This window comes from Anguilla rostrata, chromosome 7, assembly GCF_018555375.3.
Source record: "Anguilla rostrata isolate EN2019 chromosome 7, ASM1855537v3, whole genome shotgun sequence".
Classification (NCBI taxonomy): Eukaryota; Metazoa; Chordata; class Actinopteri; order Anguilliformes; family Anguillidae; genus Anguilla; species Anguilla rostrata.
Genome location: NC_057939.1, coordinates 53,545,633 through 53,573,587, shown reverse-complemented (window position 1 = coordinate 53,573,587; position 27,955 = coordinate 53,545,633). Strand labels below are relative to the sequence as shown.

Sequence of the window (27,955 nt, the reverse complement as noted above, 5' to 3'; positions counted from 1 at the left end):
TATGCAGAAAATAGGGTGGGGGTGGTGGGGTTCAATGCAGTTTAATTATTGCAGTTCCACGTTAACTGGCCTATTAGACTTGCACTTCCCCTTCTCAGAAGCACATCCACTACCAACACCCACAACAACTCTGGCCTGGGGAATTTTACTGAACTCTTTACCTTAGTGCTGTTGATAGATAACACAAATGTTTGAGAACCGTGCGATGTTTTAGCCTCCAGTGTGTAATCATGTGGAAGCAAACATAATTTTTCCCCAGATTGTTCTTGAATGAGGATGTATAGATATTTTTGAAACAGGAGTGACCAAAGCATAAAATCAGCTTGAAAATCTGTCCTCCAGTTACCCTCAAACCTATTTGACTTTAGTCTGTCAGAATTTGTTTGTGCATTAAGTAACCCTGCTTTTGGCATGAAATGTCAGTTTTAAGTTGTGGAACTGCCATGGTTTTTTTTTACTGTAATGTCTGTCAGTACTGTTTTGTCACTTAGGGAAGAAAGGTTACTAATATATGCTATTTAAATAACATCTTCATTTAATTTAATGAATTTTTTATTTTTATTGCATCAAACCAGGACACATGTTACTGGTGAAAAAGGAGTGGGAGGGGGAAACTTCCGCAGCAACTTTATTGAAGGAATGTACAGTATTTACAGATGCAGAATCATTTTCACCTTAGCTGCTGTCCTGACACAGAAAATGACACAAAAACTTTTACAGTTTTACATAAAAAATAAGATGATGCATAAACAGTCAATTTCATGCAAAACTTGTTTAACTCGTAATTCAAAATAACTTTACACTTTACACAAACTGCATGATTGTGACAAATAGTAGGTAGTAAAATCTACTCCAGGAATGTGTGAGCACATTGATATGTTTACCAGATCATATGGCAGTTTGGTTTGTTTGTTTTTATCTGAACGTTTTGTTTTAAACTGAAAAAGGTTCCTTGTTCTGCACGTGTGCATTTCTACAATAATCATTTTCAAAATGTCCCAATGAGCACGTAAAAGGAAACTCAGGTAGTGAACCCAGGTTTGCTATTAATATTCAAATAATGAATCAATCAGTACCTTAGTAGAAAAACAGTAATGTGTGCATAGAGGATATAGCAGCAATGTCAGATGCAGCCATATTGAGGAACATACTGAATTATTTTTTGCATTTACATTAAATGGAAGATGCAATTTCCTGACAGACAGGAACCATATGTCACATTATGTTATGTTTATCGCTGATGAACACTGATGTAACCTGACATGGTGCACAATTTTTAGTGATTTCTATTTTCTTCAATGTTTGTTTTTAGACTCATGGTCCCCTACAGGGGACAAAAAATCAATTGCTGGGTCTTAGGAGGTTGTGCTGTATTTCTATAGAACTTTGAGGCTACACAGCTGGTCAGACCAGAGAGAGGTATGCTTTCATAGTAAACCGTTCACCTTGAAGAATAAGTGATTACCAATTTTTTTCAATGATTAGTCCTACATCCTGGCATCTGGAACCTTAAGATGAAATGTGCAAACTGGGAATGACCATGAATATGTGCTAAATACTAAAATTCAGCATATTGAAAATGCTGCCCATCATAACGCTGACCCACTCAAGACAAAAACGGTAGTCACCAATTCAATGTTTTACAGGTAGTGGTTAAGATAATGCAGAGTTCAGTTCGGTCTTTAAGGGGAAAAAAATCTAAATTCTCACTAACATTGTTATTGTGCCATGACATGCATAGTGGTACTGTGCTATAACGACAAAAGAATAACTGCGTTCATAATTATTTTTTCTGAATGCCAGTACCAGAGGTGTACAGAGATATCAACAGGAACATTGGCAGTGATGCTGAGAGTCACTGGAGTCCGAGACTCCTGGAGTCGCTGTTCTTCGTCTAAAAGTATAAATATAGAAACGACTGACGGTTGGTTTCCTTTGGCTCGACGTTGCGTGTCCACGTCTTCTCTTGGCGGTGCGCGAGGAACACGGAAAGCGTCTGTGGCGTAGCTGCTCTCGTACTCCTGTATCCCAACGGCACGTTCAACGTTTGGTTTGTGGCTCAGTTCTGGCTCTGGGCCTTCCCACGGGCCTTCCCACTGGCCTTCCCGCTGGCCCTTACCGCTTGCCTTACCGCTGGTGCACGTCCTCCCGCCTGAGGATCTTGTAGAGCACCCAGTAGAAGATGTTGAAGAACAGGAAGGCCAGCGGGAAGCCCGCTCGCGAGACGGTGTCGATCTTTTTGGCGCGGTCGATGAAGAGCTTCCTCATCTCCTCGTGGGACCTCGTCCCCGAGGACGAGGACGGGTGCAGCGGCGGCGGCGCGGCTGAGGGGTGCTGTTGGCGGCTTTTGGGACGATCCCGTCCTTCCCGGCGCTGCAGGGGGTCCCGGCACTGGCGCTGAAACTGAGTCTGCTCTCCTTCACGCCCTCCTCCTGCTAAGGAAAAGAGGAAAGAGGTCACATCAGACTGGCAGCTAACTGAAGCTCTGCCCATTTCAGAATACCGGAAACCTCACTCTCCCATCACTAGTAGTCTAGACTGATTGAGGGTGAGATTTGAAAATGCTGGTGCTGATTATTGTCTGTTTATGATTATATGAATAAAAGATGAAGACAAACATGACATCACTACTGAAAAAGCTTTCATGTGAGTAATAGGCGTGCGCAGTCTAGGCTACAAAATATTAAAAAGGTGGTAGGCAACGTAAAGGCAACAAAATAAGCAATAAGGTGCAAATGCACTTGAAACTTAGAAAGCTAGAGTTTCCAGTAAGCTGTTCTATCTTTGCACACATTCGGCAATTCCACCTGAATCCAGCTTAAAAGCAACGGCACGCCCACATCACACACCTCACAGTGAAAGCATCTGCATGAGAAACAGCAGTGGAAATGAAGAGGCAGGTGCTCAATGACAGAAAAGTACAGCCAGTAGCAAACACACATAATCATACGCCGCTCACACACAAACACACAGCCCCCCCGACCCACACACAACCACAACCACAAACACACACACAACCACACGCGCGCGCACACACACACAATACTAATGGAATCAAAGTAACTAGTGACACATGACCAAACCACACGTTGCTAGCACGACACAAAAGCACAAAGCATCACTAAGCGACGCTACATCACAGTACAGTATCTACAGGTGTGCTTTCTTTATTTTTTTTTTTACCCTGACGTCTGCACTGGAGATCTGATCCAGAGATCCATATATTGGCTCAGCGCTTCTCACGCCACTGCTAGGCTGCAGTGACTCCCTGCTTTCCTCCCTACTCAGAACCTCATCGACATGCTTTCATAACGGCAAAGTCAAGCAAAAACAAAACAGAAGAAGACAAACACAAAAGGGGGTTCAGACACAGCATGCAGGGTGTGCACGGTGCACCTGGAGCTTAGAACCAAACGGTACACCGATGCCTCTCTTCCGTTCTGGAGATTAGCGTTAGAACATGTGAGGCAGCACATTATGCTGCAGAAGCCTCTCAATTTAATACACGCCTGTCATATTACTGTATATTTTTGTCAGTGTCATTGAAATAAAATCTTTCTGTTGTCTTACAGTAAGCAGTGGGGGGGACATTATGGAGGGGGAATGAAAATTGTTATTGTGATCCCACATGAGAAAGAACAGAGAACTTAATCTGGGCTTTACTGTACAGCAGAGCCATTCGAACCATGGCGCTGGCATGGTGTGTTATTGACAGCCAGGTGGTCCGTCAGAGAGATATTACAATGTGACACGCTGCGGGAAAAGACATTAAAATAACAACATGCATTAATCTGATGTAAACAAAAACAAAGGCGATCAGTCGGCAAAAAGACGAGAACCAAAGTAAACGTGGAAGGCAAAAAATAAATAGAAATGAAACCAAAATGGCTGGCCCACGTGTACTTCACTATCAGTTGAAGTATACGTGGCACTGAACATGCTTATTTCTCCCTTATGAACACTGAATAATACATAAAAGAACTTTTCGTTGAACCGTCTAGTCATTCAAGTGTACTTATCCAATGCTTAAATCAGAATTAAGTTGAATTATGAATAAACTACAAAATGTTCCTTCAGTTACATTCAAAATTTTACTTAAAAAATACTGATCTGGAATAATCAATTAAATCATCTTATAACGAACTAGTATAATTCTGATAACAGTACTCCAGACCAGCAAGTTCTTGCAGTACTACTGCTTGATCATATTGAACAATCTACCACAGGGTGCTAGTGCATAACGGAGCTTGATGCTGGAATCCTATGAACTCAGATCATACGCACCCCAATTTTCTGATACCTTTTGGGGACTGGGCCAGCAAGTGTGTGTCATCATTTTAACTTCAAAACTTAAAATCTTTATTGTCCAAACGCCATCTTGCCAATACTGAACTGGCACTTTTATGGTGTATGCCTCACATGCAATGCAAACATGCTAAACCAGTTTTGGAAAATATTGACCTTTGGATTCCATGAAAAGCTTTAACTTTGGAATAAACCTCTTTCGTTTGAGGTCTACATTATGTCCCATTTGCTGGTCCCGATTCTGCAATTACACTTTATGGCCACAAGATGACATGATTTTCTTTTGAATAAGTTTTATTTTGGGCAATATTGGCAGAAAATAAAAGCTCTTTGTTTGACAAACTTAGTTTCTATTTTCTGTACTGATTGCCTTTTAGTCTTTAGAGGTAGGCTAAGTACAATGTTTTAATTGATTAAGGCTGTAGGACCAATATGTTCCTCACAGTAAGTGATATAGCACATCAGTCATCTGGGGAGTCACCCTATGAAGACACATTTGAGAAGCTCTAAATTATAACTTTCATTCCATACAAGGTACTCTAGTTCCTACAGCATCCGGTAATGGACAAAAAGGTTCAGATAAAAGAAAGGCATACGACTTGATGAACAGAAGTCTCCACCTTTGCAATAATGTAAAATCTTTCCAATAATAACGCCTACATTTTAATGTAACGTAACTATAGATACGTTACGTTTACAGTTATATTTCAGTTTCGGGGGCAGACGGGTGTACCTTGTTCCTCTTCCTCTTGCGATGGAATTTCAACAGCTCCTTGTGTTGCCTGGATACGAAGTTAACTGCCGCGTACTCCAACAGAGCAGAGAATACAAATAGCAGACACACCGCCATCCAGATGTCGATGGCTTTCACATACGACACCTGGAAGATGAAGAAGGCGACAAGCGTCCATTAGTATCCAAGTGTCTGTTTGTTTTGCCCAGGAAATGAAAATCTATGAACGGCGATTTCGATACAGGAATTGAGCGCAATTTAGGGGATAAATTGATAAGATTCACATGACCCATTCAGGGAAGAAAGCAATGGATTATTCTGTTGACACATACTGTAAATGTGAGTGCATCACAACAGGCGTATGGTATTGGAAAATGTCAGAAAACCTCATCTGCTGACAATATAAGGGAAAAAGCAAGTCGATACAGTACGATATAAAGAGCCTAGCAGAATGTCCATATACCATATGCATAGCGCTCCGCATGCATTTACACGCTGTGCTGCTAGCTGTTACTTTCCCAATCAGCTGAATTCAAAGTCGGGACCATTTCAGAAATGGAATCGATTCCCATGAACGGGTTTTCATTAGGGATGCAGGTGCGGTGGGCGCTGGCAAAAAGGGGAACTGGAAATGAACACGGATAATTAATGAGTTAGAGGCGCTGGGTGAAAACCGGCACATTTGTATTGATCCTGTGGCTAAATGAAACAAGCCGGCTTTCTAATGGAATCCTCTCTCCGCCGTGTGAAGTGCACAAGCTGGGACCAAAGGCTTCAGAGCCGTTCCGTTTAACGAACGGAAACTTAATGTGGCTTTCCGAGGCTAACCCTCATTTTCATTTTAAGAAGTGCTCATTTTTTTCTGCCTAACTGTTCCATGCAAGCCATAGGTTTTGGAGATCTTCAGAAACTATCACCAAGAAAAGTTTCCCTTCACTAATTAACCTACAGATACCCTACAGTACCTACTGTAGCTGTAGACTGTCTAACCTGTGCGTAGACATCAGCTTTTCATGAATCCACTCTGAAGTGCACCGTATCACGCAAATGAGTTCCCCCATGACTGCACAGACCGATGTATAAATGTGTAAAAAACCAGGGCAGGTCTGAGTCACCCAATGGCCCGCTGGCGTGTGTGTGTACAGTACCTTCGGGAGCGATGTTCTGGATCCGGAGCTCTGCGTCGTCATGGTGAGCACCGTGGTGATGCCCAAAGCGACTCGGGCGGGGGCGGCGTCCATGTTGATCCAGAAGGAGACCCAGGACAGGATGACGATGAGCAGGCTGGGGATGTACATCTGGATCAGGTAGTAGCCCATCTGCCTCTCCAGGTGGAAACGCACCTCTATGCAGGTGAACTTCCCTGGTTTAAACAAAAGGGCTCGTTACTACAGTCTGGCCATGAAACATGACAATACCAGTGTCTGAACAGTGCAACAAAACACCTGTACACTGCACTGGGAAAGAGGGATGTACAGAATATATAACAAGTGTGAAAGGCCTAATAACTTGTCGGATGCACAATGTAAGACATTTAGAAATATTAGCATTGCCCTGACCTGGATAGCGTTTAAGAATGTGAAGATCACATTTAGAATGGTTGGAGAAATGCACAAATATGGTGCTTGTAGCTGTTTTTTGTAAGTTATTTCTATCTGAATGTGTTGACATAACAAAGGCTAATGTAGCAGCATCTAATTGTAGAGTTCTTGCATTTCAAATTCTATTATTAATATTATTCATTTATACAGGCTTGAAGCAGTTATAATTATCAGTCTACTCCATTAGCCACAGGTAAAATAAATCCCACGTATGCTAAGCTTGGCTAAGTGACCTGCTTGGGTGATGCTGAGGAATCCAGGAGCAGCACAGCCCCAAAGCACGCGGGAGACGCTGACGAGATCTAAAATGACTGGCCGCTGCACTTACACGAGCCATGCCGCTGAATTGGTTAATTACCCAAACGGAAGCCTAATGAACTAGCCGCACGGGAGCAGTGCAAAGCGGAAGGGCGAAGCACGCGGCAGAACTGAGCTTGCGCATCGAGCAAAGAGTTTGCTTTCATTTTTACCGCGTTTGCATTTCCAAAAAAGATGACCCAAATTTTTGTGGCCTTTTCTCCTCGGGGTGTTGTTCAGAAGAAGTGGAGAGGCTTGTGCTGTGCAGGCCGACCGCTGTCATTAACCTGAGTGGATCCTGCAGCGCTGGACAGATTCTGTCCGGCAACATGATGGACTCGCAGCGATCTGTCAACTACGACCTCAGGCGGCCCAGGGGGAAAATGGTCGCCTCTACTGGGACTTATTTTTGAGCTGTGTTTGGCTTTATTTATTTAGTGTTTGTTTATTTATTTATTGCTAGGCCTATATGTATTGGCAGATACTTTCCTGTTATCATATAAACACTCTCACTCTCAGAACAAAACCAATTATCACGATCTTCGCAATCTGTAATGTCGGTTTCGTTGCAGCATTTGTTGGCTGTGGCTACGGCGTTCTACGGTCCTGTTGTGGCGAGCTCAATCTGTGCCGCGAAAATAAATGAATAATAATTTCTGCTCGGGCGGCGTTTCCCCCCACCATTAAAGGGTTAACTGCCATCAGGGAATGACCGGGCTGTCGTGTCGCATGAGCTCAGGGATCGCAGCGCTTCAGATCGCAGAACGCGGCCATGCAGGAGCGCGTGCTACCGGCGCGACACGCACGAAGCAAAACCCGCAGCACGGAGCGGAGCCCTTTCCATCAGCGCTCCCCGAAAAGATCCTGCGAGCGACGTGCGCGAGGAACCGCTCTCTCACATCGCTGACGTTACGCTCTTAATTATTGAAAACGTGGGCGCCACCGTCTCCGTTTTTACCAACAGAGCTGATAGATTTACAGAACACGGAGGCAGCTTCCATGGAAATGGCCAATTTATTTTATTGCACTTTTTTTGGGTGGTGGTGGGGGGTGAATATGTACTCATCTAGCCACACGCAAGCTTCCTTGCCACCTTGGTGGGAATAAGCAGAAATGCGTGATGCCGAAGTCTAATTACTGATGGAGTGGCCACAGCCTCCGCGGCTGGGGCTAGACCGTGACTCACGGCTGCATCCTATTTCTGCTCGTGAGTCATTCGGCAAAATTAATTTATTTTCCCAGTGCCCCCAGCAGATAAACCCAAGGCCAAACTGGCCAGATTTATGATTGACAGCGCTGCACAAAGCCAGGAGAGACCAGCAGGGGCGCAAGGCAGCGTGGGTAATCCATCTCTTAAACCCCGCGTATATACAGGGAGACACGCTTAGACAGTATATTCTTTAATAGATTTCAGACAGGCTAACTACAGGGTCTATTTGCATCTGAACCAGTGCACATTTCCCCATGTCAGGATTATTACAGAGGCAATGTGGATCCACGTTTGTTCTTATTGCAGTAGTCGCACACAAAATGCAAGACACTATTTGCAGTGTTCACTGTCCTGGAACCTAAACCTGATATGTACAGCCTTGGAGAAAATGTTAATGAACGCAACTTAAAAAGTTAAAAATAAAAATAAGACCTAGCTGTAGAACGTGATAACGTGACAGAGAGCAATAAAAAAACAGGAACCTTTCCTTAATTTAATATTATTTGGATATTTATTGTATAACCGAGCAATCATTGGTGCATGTGTGTAGGGCACAGACACAACCAATCATTTTGTAGAATCACTATTTAAAAAAAGAAAAAAGGAGGCAACAATGCTTCACCTCATAGGACTTAAGATATCACTGTGACTGAATATCAGACCATCGCATCTCTGAGAGAATGGCTTCTAGTCCAGTGGACTGATACAACTGTCCAGTTGCATAAAACATGTTAGCCAAGCCCACGAGTGGGGAAAAGTCTAATTAGTTGTCAGTTCCTGGTAGAAATGCCTGAATTTCCAGCAACCCGGTAATATTGCGCCATTCAAGCTGTACTGACATGTGTTGACTGGATAAGCATTTGAGTTTCAGAACACAGTGTGACTGCCTCCGAGCCCTGGGAATAGCCAGACAGATGAGTTTATCTGCACGGCTACCCTTCTCTAAGGCCCGTTTAACACAGCAGTGACAATGGTTAGCATTGCTCATTTCTAAATATAGAAAGAAAAAAAAAAAAAGGAAGAGGTGGATCATTTACCATTTTAATGGTAACAAAGGCACCAGATAGGTTTCCATTTAGCTCTGTTACTTCTGCAAGAGTACATGCTGAATGGAAATGAATTAAACTGGGTAGCTCTGCTAACCTTAAATGAGTCAGAAACTGAGTCCATATATCGGAAGTTAGTGAGGACACACAACTGCTACAGTTATGTGCGTTAAGTCAGCCAATCAGGTCCGTATTACCTGTGTTGTAATGCTTGGTGCAGTATCTCAGATCCGACTCGTCCTTCAGGATGAATTGTGGGAGAGTGAGTCCTTCCGCCACCTGGACCGGCCCCTTCTTCTGCCACTCAAAGATGAGGTCATTCATCGTGTATCCGACTGCAGAGAGACGAACGCAATCGGGGGTGAAATGTTGTTCGCTTGCTGTACGTTAAACTAATGTCCCGAGTTGCTCTTATTCCTCTGTTGTGACTTGGCACGCTATTCTACATTACATTACAGGCATTTAGCAGGCACTCTTATCTAGAGCGACTTACCTTCACAAAATTAATAAAACCATAACAATATGGAAGTATAAGTTACTTTGTAAAAGTAATTTCAAACCTCTTCTGATTGTTTTGTTTGTCAGTAAATGGTTTTGCGCGCACGCACGCACGCACGCACACACACTCACACACTCACCTCAGGCATACAAATAACCTTTCCACTCAACATAGAGATGTCCAAATCGTCTTTGTTCAGACATTCATGACTGGGATGACACAAGGCCTTATCATACAGTATGTAGAGGAGACCCACAAACAACAGCTATCTCCTGAAGCATTAAACAGAGCCTGCAGAACCTCCCAGGGGTTCCTGCTTCCTACTGGAAAGGAGATTGTGTGTGAAAACGTTTAAATAAATAATATCATATATAATCACAAGAACTCTCCCTTTATATAGCTCTCCTTGTCCTTTTGTCCATTTTAAATAGCAGCTTAGGGGGGGTCACTCTCCCTAACAAATGTGTTATTATTTTTAAACCAAAAACGTTTTAATTTTCTTTCATGGGATTTTAAGAGAAACCTTGTTGAAAAGGCAAATATTAATTCATATGTACAGGGCAGAGCACATGACTAATTGTACTTATTATGCATGAAAATATACGACTGGTAAGGGCCAGTCTAATGAGTCAGAAAGCCAGACACGGCGCTCTGTATTTTAAACATGCATAAATGCATAATATGTGATGGGAGTTTGCTTTCGCAGCAATCTCGTCAAATCCTGAGTAAAACGTGCTATACATGTGAATGCTAGCTGCCTTGGGGGGCGAGAAAAAACCAAATGATTTCACAGCAGCTTTTATTTGACAGATGTAAAGGGACATTGAAATGGTCCTCAAAGCACAACTTTCTCAGTCAACCGTAGTTCCACCACTGAACAGAGAGTCCTTTGATTCCTACCATAACACAAACACTGCACATTTAAAACAAAGCGTGGATACTTACAGCTTTCTAGCTGCATTATACACGTTTGCACATCCATTGGGAAGTTTTTAAGATCCATAGGACAGGAGAGCGTCAGCGTTAATCTGCAAATAATAAACCTGTATCTGTATCATCACAAGACTCCTTAAAAAACATCACCCAGCAATCTTCAGTCAACCTTAACGCATAATAACCTGGGACAGGTGTGAATTGTGGTGTCAGTAAAACTGTTGCATTGCAACTCATGTGGCTAACTGAGGTGATATGCTTCCTCAAGTACTCAGGTAACTTTTTGGTAAACAGGGCTAATTCCTAACAACTAACAATGTTCATATTAACACTTGAAACTACATTATTAACACATGTGCTTCTGCGACAGGAGTATCTACATAACTGCTAACAGCATATTTTCATGATCATTTCTGTTAATCAAACAGATTTTTTTTTTGTTCTGTTGGTAGTATGAAAATGATTTGTAATCGTATATGAAATGTGGGGGAAGTGTCGGCATGCTAACCTTATCGAGTAGAGCACGTTTCCGTTTTTGAATATTCGGAGAAGCTTGTTGTCCGTGGTCACCTCGTGAAAGTGAGCTCCCTTCTCATTGGCGAAGAATAAGTCCGGCTTCCAGATAGAATCCAGCATGGAAGGGTCCAAATCCAGGGAATCATCCGGATATTCACTGTAAGCTAATCGGGGATCATTCCACTGCTGACGCAAAAAAATATTCACTCTGTAATCCTATTAAAAAAAAAAAAAGGGCGGGGGTGGGGTGGGGGGAGAGAAAGTTGGCGTTATTTAGCAAGCTGAAACCATTATCCCCATCCGTCTATAGCAAACAATGGCTACGGTAATGGGATTAACATCCATATCAACTACTGCTGATACTGTGAAATTTTTACCGTTTGTGAAATTTAAATATGTAAAAATGACAATACCAGAATCTGTGTACTATGACAAATCTAACCCAGACCTTCATGACATTTCATTTTCATTCCCTTTCATAGTCCAATTTAAGAATTAAACAAATTTTAACTGCCTAGTTTTGGCACAATTCCACCGAAGACTGGATTCCCTTCTCAATCTATCCTTTACAAACAGCACATTAATGAGACGTATTGCTCATCTCCACAGGGCCCGTATCGGTGATGGAGAAGAGGAATGAGGCAGTTAGGCTGGCCAATGCTGTGCTCTTCTGGCACATCCATCAAGTTACAATCCATTCCTCTCGTCCTCGAGCGTGCCCCCACAAAGAAGGTTTCTCCAGTGGAAAACATCCACATCGGGTAAGCATCCATCTCACAACCAATATAGACAACTGTGAAGGGGTTGATTTGACTAGGCTTTTGTTTTCAAAAGCAATATTCAAGGTTTGGTTTGAGTGGCGATTATATTCTAATAATTGTGATTACAGGTGAAATACTTTTGTTTATTATTTTGCTATTGTGGAGATTGAGCTGATTCCCAAATATATCTGATTTTTACTTTATCTGTGTCCTTCACACTGTCAAAGAGCAATACAAAAAAAAAGAAGTAAAAGTCAGAATGAACTTCCTGAAAAACTTGGGTGGATAAGTACTTATTAAAAGTATGTTAAACAAATTTTAATCAAGAAAAACTATACTAAGAAAACTATTCAGAAACATGCCCTTGTTTGCTCCGGTGGATGTGAAAATAGCTGGTATAGTCTGCTTTCAGGAGAAAGCGCCTGGAAATCCAATCTTATCAAGGTTACTAAATGTATAAATATATGAATAAAAGCCATTCCATAGTTCAGAGTCCAGAGACCTCGAGACGCAGGACAGTGAAAGAGCACAGAGAGTTCCGCCAGGCTGCAGACTAGTTACGTAAGATCCAATCAGCACGGAATCGAAAAGCTGCAGGAGAAACCAAGCCCGCCAACTGCTGCGCTCCATTGTTGTGAAGCAATAAGCGCTATAAGCCAGGCTGAATTCGGGCCACGTCAGGGCCAGCTGTCTCACGGGGTGAGGACTATCTAACCACAGCGAGGGCTAAGGAGAGAGGGACTCGGTCAGTTTCCGTAACTGTGATCGGGCACTCCCTTCCACATTTATTGGGGGGGGGGGGGGAAATTGGGGTAAAATTTCCTCTGCAACCATCCCTTCTGACAAAATAAAGGTTTTGCGATGAGGAGAGGGGGAGATCAGTTTTGTATGCTGTGTGTTACAGGAAATGAGAATACACGACCAGCAACCTGATTAAAGAACAGGAATGTTAAGCTTCATAAAAAAAATAAAAAAAAAACATTTGTTTTTTCTGCACGGACCATGCTTCTGTCTGAATATGCACTAGCTGCAGCCATTTTCTTTTTTTTGAGAGCAATCAAAGTCAAGTGCCCATCTGAAAGCTGTGTTGTTTGACCTCCTTGTACAGAGCCTTAACCCTCTAATCCAGCTGGGACGGAAACGGGTTCTTTAACAGTGTTCAGCTGTCACTGCCACATCATTGATCTCTCCGGAGTCACTGTCTCGGACAGCCACCGTAGACGCGGGCACGGAGATGTGTTATGAGCAGGGGAGCTTAACTAGGCGGCTCTCTCATGAGTGATACAGGGTCCCTGTACTGTTCCAGCCCCGTACATCGCATAGCTGTCCTGCGAACACTCATCACAGAGTTCCCTGCAGGTACACCAAAATGTTTATTCTCCATCTTTGACCTATCATCTCCTGAATGGCATTTCCAGTCCTGTAGCCCTCCAGTGGTTCCACAAACTGACGGCCAACAGAAGGCCCGGACAGCCTTACGTTATTTACTTTTAATCAGCTTCTTTATAAAAAAAAAATGACCTCCACATTTCCCTTATGATATCATTTACGGATTTGTATAATACACGTGTGTACATATATACATATGTATACATTTTAATTTATAATGCGCGTGACCTGACCTGTAATAAATAGCTTGCTTACTAATTGTACTTCAGCACCTGTGCTGTAACACTGAAAGCAGTAAAATGAGGTTTGATATGCTCATCCTAAATGTGAAAAATACAGGGTGGCTCCGTAAAAAACCTATGAAGAGATCTAAATGCATGCATTCTTTTCCTGCACGCAGCTGCCTTAGATTACAATAATTCCGACTGCATGTGAATACATTCTCTAAATCTTTGGTGGTCCCCCCCCACACAATAAAGACCCCACAGCACGGGCCAGATGGCAAGGCATGCCTCTAAGAAACGCTGCAATAATCCCATTCTAACATATGGCAGGGTACATCCAGTGGAGGATCCCTGTGTAACCACCGAACTCTACGGTACATCGTGTGAAACGACCCCCCTCTCTCCTCTGATGTGTTATGTAATGCTCTGAGTTCTATTATCTGCGGTCCGTTCTCTGTCCCACACACACGTTATCTGACCCCTCTCTAGATTCCGAGAGTATAACATCACATTAATCATGGTTTTATGGGAGATAAAGTTTTTTTTAATTTTTATAAATAGTGTGCTTGGCACATCCTAGGTTCCAGAGACTAAAAAAAAAAAACATCAAAATGAAACAGTGATGTAAATAAAAACATGGATAACAAAACTGTAGCACAGGATTACCCTGAGGCATGATAGGTTAAGTGTGTAGTTGCTGGGGAAAAAAAAAACATCAAGAGACTGACCTATAGGCATATATCACACACATATCACACACATACATTTAAGAATACTGCCGTCCAGGTGTCACCTTAGGATTCTTAAGGGGGCTGATGAAAAGTCGCTCAAATGTACAAAACAAAATGCATGCAAAAATATTCGTCTGAAGAAACAATTTTCCACTTAAAGGAGAAAAAAAAAAAGCGGTTCTAAAATCTATAAATAGGTGGTGTTGAAGCTGATGTGATATGAAGGCATTAGTATGGTACGAGCAGCACAGTGAGACTCAGCCCTGACTAAAAAGGGAAGTAAACAACTTTCGGTTAATTTTATGGAGCTTGTAAGGAGCTTTGAGCCACCATATTAACCCCAGCCTCTACAGCCCTGCAGCTAGGCCCACGTGCAGCCTGCCAGCCGTAGGTAATGGCTCCAGGAATAATGTTACTCTTATGCAGTCATCACTAATTTAAGTCTGTCTGAGGAGCAAAGTGGGGGGAGGGGGGCGGGCAGATTTGGCTGTTTAATTTTATCATGAGTTTGCACTGTGTGGGACACTTTGATTTCAACTATGAATCCCAATGGATACCCACGGTATCCAATCCTGACCTTGCCACCCAGCAAGGTGACACAGGACTGGCTGCAGTTGCACACAAGGAGGTTGGGTTTCAAATTCAGTTATTAGGGCTGTTGCTGTCTCAACAAACAACATAACTTCTCTGATTGGTTGAGTATGACTCAATTCAATTAAATTTTACTTGTCTACTCATGAGCTCCATCGCTACATTTTGGTTGCAAAACCCAAATTTAATCTACTTTTGTAATTAGATTAACAAGACCAGGTCAAAACCTAGTATGTGGCTGGACCGAACCGGCCGACCAATGGTGTAACTTCATCACTCAGTCACTCAGTCACAGACATGCGTGGTGTAACTTCATCACTCAGTCAGTCAGACATTCGCGTTTATAGGGCTGGCCCCGCTGTTGCGGTCCAGCCAAAAATAGGGCTTACTGTACGTACCATCGTCGTCTCCGCAATTGAGCCAAAGCTGTTGATGAATATGTTACACGACACGTTCACAGGGGGACCTAGGAAACAGAGCCATAATCAGCTTAACGGCAGGTATGAATGAAAGCAATAACACAGGAACTGCACAGGCATTCCCAACAGATTAAAAAAACATTTCACTGACCGAGCCTGCTGCAACAACCAATCATAACTCAATATATGTCAGTATCTATTATACTGGATGTAGCACCTACATTTCTCAGAACTGACACACAAGATATTTCACATTTACATGTACATGCACAACATGTAGACAATTTCAAGCAGTAATACATATATGTTCCTTGATTTGTAATTGTATTTTGCTGACAACTGTTATTCTTGGTCACAGATTCGATTCCCGGGTAGGACACTGCTGTTGATCAAGCTCCGTCCCTGTTTCAGTATATATATTCAGCTGTATAATTTATATATCCAGCTGTATAAATCCAGCTGGATGCAATGTAAATGCTGTGTAAAAGTTGCTGTCGCTCTGGATAAGAGTGTCTGTTAAATGGCTGTAATGTCATGTAACTGAAGCTGTGCCAGAACTTTGGTAATTTGAGGAAGCGCTGAGGTTAAGGAGTGAACTTTCATACCTGGCTAACAGTATTTCATAATTTCCCCACCAGAAAAAAACGCCTCTATTTCCATCCAGTTAATATCATCCACATTCTCCACCGATTTAGCACAATGCACGCATTACTAGAAATGTGCAAATACGAAATGGCATCAATGTTTTATCTGATAATCAGATTATCGGATAACCACCGACGTTCTAAGCTGAATTCAGCAATGATGCCAGCCGATGCGTAGCATCATCATATTGTGAATATGACTCTCACGTTACGATTTTTTGGGCGACAGCCGACAGGAACGGAAGGGCATGAAGGAATGAAAATTCAGGATGATGCACGTACCTTTGAAATTCGGTCGGATTCTTGCGTCGTACCCTGAAGTCCGCCCCATGAGCTTATCGAGGAAGTCGGACGGGGACATGGGGACGGCTCTCCCCCGAGGACTGTCGGGGTCCTTCGAGGCTACCATGCTGAAAGGAAGACAGGGACACGCTGATGGGGCAGATACAGATGTAGCACACTACTTAATTTAGGACTTAAACCCAGATTCACATACTGTATTTATTAAAGGTTTGATGCGTGTTGTAAAGTTTGTGAAAGGGTGGCGTGGTGGCGTGGTGAAATGTCTCCTCACGGCAAGGAAGTCCCGGGTTCGAATCGCGAAAGTTAGTACCTTCCTTGCATCCGCTCAATTATAAGACACTCATTTATTAAAGTGAGGAATTCTCATGAATCTATTACCCTGGTTCCACATTGCTTTGAAATTATTCAGATGCATCTGAGATAAGCAATATAATATAAACATGAGTTAGGTTTTACATTTAATCAACTGTAAGATGAGTCTCTCTACGCACCAGACATTCAGTAATTATGCTACAACATGCAGATCCAAACGCACATGGCTTGAGTAATAAAATATTAATTTCATAACATGGTAAACCAGGGCATTTCTTTTCTAAACGTATTTATTTATTTATGAAAAGGTTCAGATCAAAATTAGTATATGAGCATGCTAATCATAAATATGTGGGTATAGGTCAAGTATTTGCTCTTTTCATAGTTCAAATTTCAACTTAAATTTTACTTGACTACAGCATATGACAACAATTAAGCAACATTGTTGAAGCTGTACCTTATAGCTTTTGCACATACATACTTCTTGTGCAGTTTCCTTTTAATGTCAATATTAATTTTGCATAGCTACAGTCTCTATGAAAATCACTCAGAAATCTACTGTGTGACATTTAATCCTACAGTCCCTGGAAACAACTGTTTAAACCACCTACAGAGCTTGGTGCTGTCCCTGCCTATTGAATAAAACATTGCTCATGTGCCAAGAATGTTACACTCAAAGATTTTTCAGGTATATTTACCAGGCTAAAAGAAGTATGGTCTATACAGTCCATATGAACACAAGGCCTGCTTTTAATGCCAAGGAACTGTATCCTTGCTCCTTACCGGTGTGATACATATTTAACAAACTTAAGGGACAGCTTAATGTGTAAACTACTGTAGCAAATACATGTGTGATGGACTACAAATATAGTTTTAGATCTCTGAAAAGTATGACATTGATAACATGAAGGCAGGAAGAACTGAAATAGGTGCTCTTGTGTTTGTTGTGTGTGTTGTATACAATGTGCATGCATGTAGTTTCCTACGACTGATATGTCTGCAATCTTTGAAATGAGATTACATTAAAATGCATTTCTATGTTCATTATTTTTAAAATGCGGAATGAAACTACAATTATAAATGACTTAATTCAAGAACATTTCCGCAGAGCAAGAATTTTAAAAAAACATTTTCTAATGAATGTAAGCAAACCAAATGCACAACAGTGGCCAAGGTAAACAGCATTAAACTGCATATAACTAGTTAGTTAGTTATGTTTGTTGACTTCCAAAGTACAAAGAACAAAAACATTGGGTCCAAACAATATTCACAATACTACATGTGACAATCCCATTTTCTTTAGGAACTGTAACATTGGTTGACAGTTACAGCATCCACAAAACACGCAAAATTATTTTGAGATTTCGCCTCAAGTGCATCTACGGACAGTGTATTCCGGAAAGCCTAAAATGCACAAGCTATTATGCGAAGACGCTGGGCTACAGGAGAAACGTGGTGTTTCCGATAAAACAAATTCCATGAGACAACTCTGCTCTCGGGCTATCGTGGCTAAGAGGATTGACGGAATTTCATTGAACGAGACGGTACAAGAGAAGCAGAATATATATATATTTTTTAATGCAGCTCCACAGGTAAATAAAAACACAACAGAGGAAAATTCCTAAGCAGAGGCCAAGCTGGCATTATTAATGTACGTTTATAGTCACTTAAGCTCCGTTCAGCTTCACAACACTTCAAGCATTTGGAGTTATTAAATTTGTTGCTTTTTTGACATTTTGCTCAAATGTATTGCATTTTATTTTTATTTATTTGTTTTTCATAGGGTACTGCAATAATTCAGGCATCGTGTCTGACATGCAACGGAAATGCTGTACTGTACAGCTGAAGTATCACATGCCTACAATTAAGTAAAGCTACGCTGAGTTTATCTGTGCATCGGGTTGCATACACATAATTGTATGATCTAGCTCTCTCCCTCGACTATATTGCTTAAATTCACCCACATGCTACTTGTTTTCAGGAAGTCCTTGCACCCAAAATAGCTTTGATGACCATTTTTGTTCTGCGCTGCTGCTATAGGCCTACAGTAAAATACCCAGTGTTGAATCAGCTCTTACAAATCAACTCGATCGGACTCGTATGTTCCCCGTTAGAGTTGAATCAACACTGGACATTTTACGGTGTAGTTGCAGAGCAGAATAGAAAAGTTCAACAAAGCTATTTAGGCTGTAAGGACTTCCTGAAAACAAATAACATTTTAACTGTGCAGGGCCATCACTTACGATGTGGGTAGCGTACGTTCACCTGATGACAATTTGACCGCACTGTTACCCAAATGAAACCCTTGTTCATCTTACCCGGCTCTATTCTCGGCTTGGTGCCCCCTAACCAAAACAAGACCGGCACAGAAGCACGAGTTTCCGCTGTGAAACTCCACCCCCCAATGGGCAGAAATCCATTATATGCTAGCTTTTTTCATTTACGGAGGGCACCGTTTTGAGAGGCTTTTTCGGATAATTGAGGAAAAGGGAGCGGCAGGGATACAAGCCTCTGACCGCGGGGCAGAGCGGAGAGTGGCAGAGAGAACGCGGCGGAGAGACGGCGAGTCAGGACGGCTCGAGCGGTCACAAGGACGCTGTATGAACAGGCGGCTAACGCAAGATTAACCGTTGAAAGCAACAACGCGCAGTCAAAGCGGTCGCTGAACGGTGAAAGTTTTTTTTTGGACATAAAGAATCACGTCTGAATCCGAGAGGGAGACGACTGTATATGCATGGCCCGAGCATAAAAAAATAATTTAATTTGAAATATATGGTATTTACATAAAAGGAAAACGGCATTTACATGTATGATATCGCTATCAGACCTGCTCAGCTGTGAAGCCAGACGCGAACATAGGCTACTGTAAGCATTCATGACTGAAAAAAAAAAAAAAAAAAATAGGACAGTGAACCTCGCGGACGTCTGTGAGCTTCATGCCCCAAAGGTTTTCATTCGTAATTAGAGCAGATGGGGGTCCATACTACAATTCCACCCTGCCTGTTTGCAATGAAAATATCCCCTAGTATGCTTTCACTTTTGGGTCTTGATTATTACACTGCACAGGGTACAAAATGCACGCCAAATGTTTTCTTTTCTTAATATATAAAAACGTCAACAGGATCTCTTCTCGCACACAAAGAAAATGAAATCCTTTAAATTAAAGGTACGACTCTACGCAAGCTGCAGCCCCAGTGCTGTACCGTTGTACATTAAATAAGGCCATTCTGTAATTATGAGGTTTTCCTGCACTGTAGCCCTCTGCTCTTGAAGGGGGATGTCACCCAGTGAAAGTGCACTGACGTAGGCCTACTTGTACACATAATTCCACACACAAAAGTGTGAACTTGTTTGCTTTTGATGTTCTCCCATAGCAACACAGTTCCTTCTCAGCAGCAGCATCATCAATGGCTTTTCCATACGTTCATCTATTGCTGAAAACCAGAGGCATTGCACGTCCAGCGTGATTTAATGCAAACCTTCCCAGGACCCCCCCACCTCCCTCCCTCCCAGAGTATTAACCTGCATGTCATGCTGCATTACAAGTCACATCTTACCCATTCAGTTTCATCAGTTTACATATCAGCGAAGGCTTCTTTTCTATCATGGACAAAATAATGAAGCCACAGGGCAGCCTGAGGACGAGACGCGCGCGATCGATACCAGAGACGGGATCGATACGCTGGGAAGAGCAGGTCCGGGGGGACATCGACGCCCCCACGTCTGCTCTGAATGAGCATCACCTGTCAGGCTGGAGATCTCCGGTGGAACTCCTCTCCGAAATTCCCCCCGTAGCAGCTGCCTCGTGGAATTAGGCTCGCATCATGAGCCACGGTGGCACGATATGATTACGCAGTTCTGTCAGACTCTGATTTTCGGGTTATTTTAAATATTCTATGTTGGGATCGGTGACTAGGAAGTTCAGCGACTGTTTATGAAGTAACTATAACCGAAAGGTTTTTTTTTTTTTTTTTAAGCTTTTGCACTCAAGAAAACTGTTGCCCGCCTGACTTGTTCACAGCCTACCAGGGTGATTTTATTTGTCTCCTTTGCTTGAACCTATCCTCCTCGGGATTTGTTAACAGATATTCAAGGAGTAAGCACTACAGTCCCACGTCCCCATTGTGGCAGTAGTCATGCAGTGCGTTGCACATTGCAGCACACCTTTCTAGAAAGCAGGTCTAAAATGGAGACCAGCTGTGAAACGGTTCAGCCTTCGGCAACTGTACAAGTGTAACAAGCACAGAGGTAGAGGAACAGGTGGGTACCTGCTCTGCGAAATTCTGACTAAACAGAAGTTAAGCCTCTTGCATAACAGCACAAACATAACGGCGGATTTTATGGTAATCTGCCGGTCTGCGATATTGAGGGCAACAAACAAACCTGCATGGACCAGAGTGTTCATTTAACAGAACCACAGTCCTGTGTTCATCATATTGCGCATACTAAACCAATCTAAATAAATAATATGTGTCTACTGGTGCTACATTCTTGTCATCGGTTGCTAGCGTACACAATCTTGCTATTCTTCTTGGTGGAATGAGGGAAGTACACTGGAAAACAAGAATCTTATGCCTGCACCTTGTAAGTCTCTTAAGTCATCAGTGTAAAGTCAAAAACATCTCCATAAGACTATTTCACCCAAGCCACACCTTAAAATCAACTGCCAACAGATAGTGCGGGTAGTATGCAAATGTGGTACAGCGTGCATCTTAAATTTACTTAAATTTAGCGTATATTTCACAATGAATTTATGAACAATACACAATGCTATTTACCCTCTCGAAAGAAACCACAGCATTCGACCTGTATATTTTCTTTATTTTGTGTCTATTTATTAATATAATTATTGTGAATAATTAGCAGCTGCTCCGTAGCACAGAGCCACAGGGCACGGCTGAGCACAGTGCACGTTCAGTGATTGCAGAATCCGCTCCAGTGCACAGGCCGAGGAACGTGAACAGATGTGAACTCGCTGAGCACTGATTATCTTAAGCAGTTATTCAATCATGAAGAAGGCTAATATTGAATCTCTTTGCTAATATCACCAGGGCTTCCGTTTGACTTTGCAGCTAAAGTCCGCTCACAATGCAGAAAGACATCATTCAGTGTGAAAAATTTCAACGTTCTTAGAGAGTTTTCTGTACTCGCAACACACCGAACAGTTTATACTTATTAAAAAAGTCAGATGTTAACAAAAAATTATTTCCTGTATCGACCACGGAGGGGCAGGGCCAAAGCAAATGCAGTCTTGTTTCTTCCCTGTCCATTGGGATACAGAAGTGTTAGGTTTTTGAAAGAAACATCAAAAAAGAAATGGTTGGATAAAAACTTCCAACCATTCAACCAAATTAGACTTTGGAAATTAGAAAAGAATCTTGCTATGCTAATATGATACGTCTTATTGGACGCATATATTGCATACATCACACAAGGAGCCATTCAGAACAGTTTCCAGAGTGATCATTATAGGAGGTACAGGGTATTTGCTGTTTGCATTTTATAGCCTGGTTGAAGTCTATCAAAAAATAAGGCAACCAGGTTATAATTTCACATATTTCTTCACTTTGAAATTCAACCCTTGATATTAATATATACTATTGACAAACGTTCTGGCAATAGATATAGCTCATGCTGTTCGGTTAGCGATGTGGGAATTCGGGATTTCAAATTACTGCCGGTAGAGTGGATCAAGACGAGATTAAAGAGCACTCAATTACAGTTAAATGGAAGTAACTGAACTATTAAATTGATTTTTCTTCATCCTTTTTTTCATTCTGCCAAATGAGAGGAGGGAGAAAGTTTCCAGCACATGGTCCCAGATGAGACTAATGGAATAACCTGGAAAATATTCTCAGAAAAGGCTTTTGCTGATTGCATTCAAGACAAAATAACAACGGCCATGCCTTTTTTTTTTTTCGAAAATGCTCCATGGCATTCTGTGCCCCTTGCTGGACACCAATAGACTTCAAGGAAAAACATGCAAGAATGTGTTAACAGAGCCATACCTCCTACCAGGCCCATGGTAACCAACCATGTTCCTTCAATTCAATCCTAATTTGGCACACCTGACTCTCCTGATCAGCAGCTCAGTGAGATCTCTGGCACACCTGACTCTCCTGATCAGCAGCTCAGTGAGATCTCTGGCTTTAATGAGTTGCTTCGTAGCTAGTGAAACCTTGCTTTATAGCTGACCTCTGAGTAGTGGATTCCTGGACAGGTGGACTCTCACTGCAGATCAGCACTGTGAAGATCTCTGGGCCACACCTGGACTCTCCTGCCTCTACAGCGATCGGGTGCAATGTTTGAATGGCCCCTGTATTTCTGTCAGAGCCCAGCTACGGACCCTCGTGTGTTAAGTCACGACCTGTGACTGAAGCATAACGCCACACATTTCCTGCCACTGAGCCTCCTGTATTAGCCCCTCAGTGAGACTCTGCACCTACCCCTTCCTCGTCAGCAGCTCAGGTGAATATCGCCACAGACCACACCGCCAAACACAAAGTGCCTTCTGCTCCTGAGGGCTTGAAAGCAAATACTATTTACTGTATAACACGCTTGGAAATGGCTCTTTTTACAGTAGTCTGGTTTCCGGATTTGTTAGGGTTCTGGATTTTACCCAGTGCAGTTATGCAGCTAACTCAGCAGTCCCCAATCTCTGAGCTGTTGGCTGACTGGCTTGTCTGGCCTGTTCAGTTTTGATTGCCGAGTGAAAATCCATCTCCATGGTGATCAAAAGGGAGCTTGTAATTGTAGGGAGGAAGATGAGAGCCGTGGAACCCTGTCAGAAAGTGGGCGGGGCCAGAAGGCCAGTGACATGTGACCGTAACAAACCGTTTCATCCAGTCAGAGGGGCAACAAGGGCGAACTGCACATTTCACTTTAAATTTTCCCAGGGGAAAATAATCCCTGGTCATAGTTAATTTTAGTCCACTCAGAACTTATCAACATAAAATCTATTTTAAAGAATCACGAAATAAAACCACAGTCTGAGGTACAATGTTACATAATGCTAAACCCTTTTGTTATATAATGTGCTCTTTGGGATCCAGTGGCCTGTAGCAAAATTAATTGGGGATAACTTAGTTCGTCAAACTTGACAGAATATAAAAAATGATGAGCCCGAAAGTACAAAGCACTCTTATAGCAGGTTTCATTCTGTGAGCCGGCTTTATAGTACCCATATAACTAATCAGCGAATGTTTCACAGCCAGGAATAATGAAGACTGTCCTTTCAGGTGCAGCAGTTCAAAAAGCCTTTCGCCCTTTTAACTGTATAGTTACACCAAGAGTTAAATCGACCAAACCGCTAAGACTTTCTACAAAGTCTGGCGTAATAATTTTAATTCAGGGGTTTATTCAAGAAAATCAAAATGCACACTACGAGTACATTTTTCATTATTTTTTTAAATCTGTGAAACATAAATGTGACAGTGATTAAAAAGGCTATCATGCTCTTACAGACGTTGTCACCCCGTGCCGTAATTCGGAAAAGCAGACGAACGACAAATCTGAACCTTCAGCGCAAAGAGCTTTTTAATGTAGCCATTAAATTTTAAGGTTTTCCGTGTTTTTGAAGGGATGAGGGGGGACCTCAAGCAAAAATGGAGCCGTGTTGTCTACATGGATGTTGTGCAATTCAAGGGCAGAGTTTTGTTTTTTTTTATCCTTTCTGCACTCGTGTTTTTAATGCAGAAGTGGCATGGGAGTATAAACTGTGTTGGAAACAGACAAGCTTGTGGCCCAAATAGATGTAGATAGGTGAACAGGGACATGCATGGCTGACCTACCACTTCAGATGAATCACACAGATATGCTGCATTATGCAGAGAGCTTGCAGGACAGCTGGCTAATCACACGAACGCTAAAGCATTATTTTAACATAAATCTGACCTTCTACGTTTAAAAGAAACCCACTATCTTCAGATAGCAGTGTGAGACAAACACTCCACTCCCCCATGGCTGACACAGGTCAGGTCAGTTATTTATGAATACGGTACTCACAAAATCTTGGACAGTAAAAGAACAATTTCACAACATAGTGTTGTGGTTGTTCTATAACTGGCTATCCATCCATCCATTCAAGATTGGGATTTTGTGGTGAAAGCATTTATCTAGACAGGACAAGTGCTGAAAACTAGATAAACACATACTGGCGCATAACCAATAAAAGATGCCAGTGCAAACAAGGGATTTTGTGAAATCGGGTAAAACTGCTTGATAGTGATTTTTTTTTTTTAGCATATGGTGATTTAAAATTACAATCTTTAGGACTTTTGGATTTTTTTCTTTACCTTTATTCCTCCAGGTATGATGACCTGCGCACGCATGTAGCTTCTTATATGATATCACTAATGGAGATGATGTGCTGATTACTATGAACGCGCGTTTACGGGTGCGCGTGCACATGATAGACATGTATACAGGAACATGTTCAGCGTAATATCAAATCTGATACAGCACGTCCGGTCCAATTTACAAGCAATTTATCCAAGATCATTTCTCTGTGTACGTCCTACACGTTATCTGTTTTCTCCCAGTCAGGAGCCCTTTAAACAGGCGGGTGAAACGTTACCAACTCGTTACTCTTCTCTTACTGCTGTCTGGCCAAAGATTATGCGTTTTGACAAGAGTCGGCCATGTCAGGGATTAATGGGCTACTAGTCCACATGGAGCATACACACATACAGTACGACCAAAAAGCACGTGCAGTAGCTACATAGCCCACCACCTAATTTCTGAAAATACACCGTCACACTTTGGCGGAGTTCGGGCACCACTAATTTACCACTTATTTGACCCTTCTGAATGTTGCCGATTACCCAAACGGAAGTACTGTATGTAATGTCTTGCTCGACAAATCTCAAAAACTCAATGAGCTTGGATTTATGTGGAGCGTTGCATTAAATCCTTCCTGCACGTGACACATTTACGCAATATACCACATATAAAAACAATCTGAGATGGCCAAGCCAAAATGAAGTGTAGGCTATTGCAAAAAGCCGACCAAACACCGTTTTCATTTAGTAAATCTTTTCAATGGTTGACTGAGCGATTCGATTTTAAACTTCAGAAAAATGTCTAATTGCCCCACAACAAGCTCTTCCAGTTGTAAATTCAAGACATAACATTACAATGTCATCTATCTTTCACTAAAAAAAACCCATCTGATTAGGCTATAACCTCAGTACCATTAGTGTATTTTGTAAGGTGAAATTCACGACAGAATAAGTTTTTACAATTGGCCCACTGAGCGAAGTGGTGCAGTTTTTAAACATTATGAAACATCGCAACATTTTTTTTAGCTCAGCAATATTCGCATATGAAACGACAAGCAACTGCACAGAAAACGCACCTAACGGGCAATCACACATTATATCCAATTTGAAGTGCAAAAACGGTAAAATTGTACACACTCCAATTAATAGTAATCACAGTATCGTTGAATCGGGCAAAAATTAGTTATCACATTCACTCTAATAGCGGTACAGAAAAACATTAAGGTTCTCTCGTTTTATGCTGATTTACCGGCTTGCTCTTACCTTAGTAAAAGTGCTATTTCCCACGCGAAGAATCCCCTCATGGCTACAAACTGTAGCCTTTTCCGAGTCATCTCTAAACTTCAATATCGAAAATGCATACTGGAGCAACTTAGACCAGATGCGTTCTCAGAACACTTCAGGTTTGTGAGCGTTCTCTCCAGAATCCAACAAAAGCCACAGGGTTTCTATTTATTTGTACTTATTTCTTTTTCCCCTTCTTTAAAAAAATAAAATAATCTTAATGTTGCATCATTGGCATATAAATATAAGCGGTCATAATATAGCCACGATTAATTGCACAGTCGAAGCGAACAACATCGAAACAGAGCGGTTGTCAGCCTCTGTCTAAAATAGGCAGCAACATAAAACATCACGATGCAAGGTGCTTCACATTTCAAGTGTCCGTACTACGTCAGCCCGCCCAGAATGGCTGTTGACTGACACAGAATTCCTCCAGTCATTCCGTACCATTACAGTAAGCGCGCGCTTCAGCGACTCACCATTAATCACAACGTTTTCGCTCTTTTTATGTCGTTATTCACGAACAAGGGTAGGTTGCCAGGTTGTTGTTTTTTCTCTCTTTCTCTCTATATATATTTATATCGATATAAATAGTTTATGTATTGATAAAATTAATTGTTGATACAATACATAGCCTTCTTTTGCGAATGTATCTGTTTTCATAACTGTCGATTCAGGTGTAGTAGAAACTGCTTCGTAAGCTATTTGTTTTGTATAAAAGCGAATATTTGAGCTATATAAACACCAAAACAAAGATAGCTACATTTATTTATTTAAACTTCGTTACTTTTTGAGTTTCAACTTTCAAGTATCTCAGACATTGAGTTGCCCATAAATGAGTGCTGTATCTCCGAGAGTTCTTATCGGTGAAAGGCTAGTCTAGACAGCTGGGGGCGGGGTCATTAAGGTTGCATGCAGAGCACTTTCAGGTGCATTGAAAAGAAATACATTCCTCCTCCGTCTGACGTAAGCACAGATAAGCCGTTCCTTGCAAAAATAAATAAATAAATATATACAGCTTATTGAAAGTGTATGAAAAGCACCGACTCTGATTGTTGTGGGCTTCTGTAGTCAAAGCTGTCACACTAACTAATTATGAACACACTGAAGCAAAACGAACGAAGAAAAAAACATAAGAAACGGTTCAGGCTAGTTGAGTGAGTTCACATTTTCAGTGTGAAAACCCTCAGATATAACAATACCCAGATGCAAGAGAAACTTTTTTTCAGTAAGTTTCCCCAGTGAGATCTTGAGATAAATGTGGCTGATATTTTATGTTATAATTTCAGACCTGGAAGAGCATATTTAGTTATTTGTAAAGAATTTTTATTGTGGACAGATGTGCTATGTTCTGCTCTCACATTTGAAAACACCTTGCTTCCGTATTTGTCAGATATGAATCATTCTTAGCAGCATTCTTCCAATCGAATGTATATGCAAGTGTTGTTGTAGATACAGTACATGCTCCATATTACAACTCCCCCCCCTTTAAGGTCAGTTGCACGAGACCCCTACTATAAAATTTAAAAAAATCCTCTACTATAAGGTTCTCCTGTTTAAGTAATCTTTTTTAAAAAATGGCAGTTGTGTAAGTGTGTAACAGAAAATATTTGGCGTGTTATTTGCGATACAGATGGATGATGTCTGGCTCTTGCCCCCCCCCCCCCCCCCCCCCCCGAGCTGGTGTCCTGCAGCATACAGACGAATAGCCATGGCTAACCGTCACATCAGAGCCAATGACTTGTTGCATCAGTCCGCTGGTCGATTTTTTTGTCATTTTGAACAACGTCTCGAGGCACTGAGAGAACGCGTCTCGGTACTGGGGCTGACAGACCCTTCTTCTATCACCAGGACAGAGCGGACAGAGGCAGCTCGATC

At 41.9% G+C, this 27,955-nt stretch overlaps 1 protein-coding gene and 1 long non-coding RNA gene across 3 annotated transcripts in view; one reads left to right on the top strand and one right to left on the bottom strand.

Annotated features, from left to right (window-relative positions):
- Window positions 1–27,955, top strand: part of LOC135260049 (uncharacterized) — a 38,644-nt gene that overhangs the window by 5,488 nt on the left and 5,201 nt on the right. The window contains exons 2-3 of one of the 2 annotated variants that reach the window (XR_010331457.1): window positions 11,750–11,901; window positions 13,010–15,396. This is a non-coding gene — a long non-coding RNA (uncharacterized LOC135260049). Of the gene's footprint in view, window positions 1–11,749; window positions 11,902–13,009; window positions 15,397–27,955 lie in introns of those variants that run through there. The other variant, XR_010331458.1, reaches the window with a different exon arrangement.
- On the bottom strand, window positions 612–26,679 carry LOC135260046 (glycine receptor subunit alpha-3-like). The gene is given in 10 exon segments (XM_064345165.1): window positions 612–2,319; window positions 2,322–2,435; window positions 5,039–5,185; window positions 6,187–6,401; window positions 9,390–9,527; window positions 10,637–10,719; window positions 11,133–11,356; window positions 15,235–15,302; window positions 16,182–16,309; window positions 26,057–26,679. Coding segments are annotated over 10 exon segments (1,380 nt in total). The 5' UTR covers window positions 26,128–26,679; the 3' UTR covers window positions 612–2,127.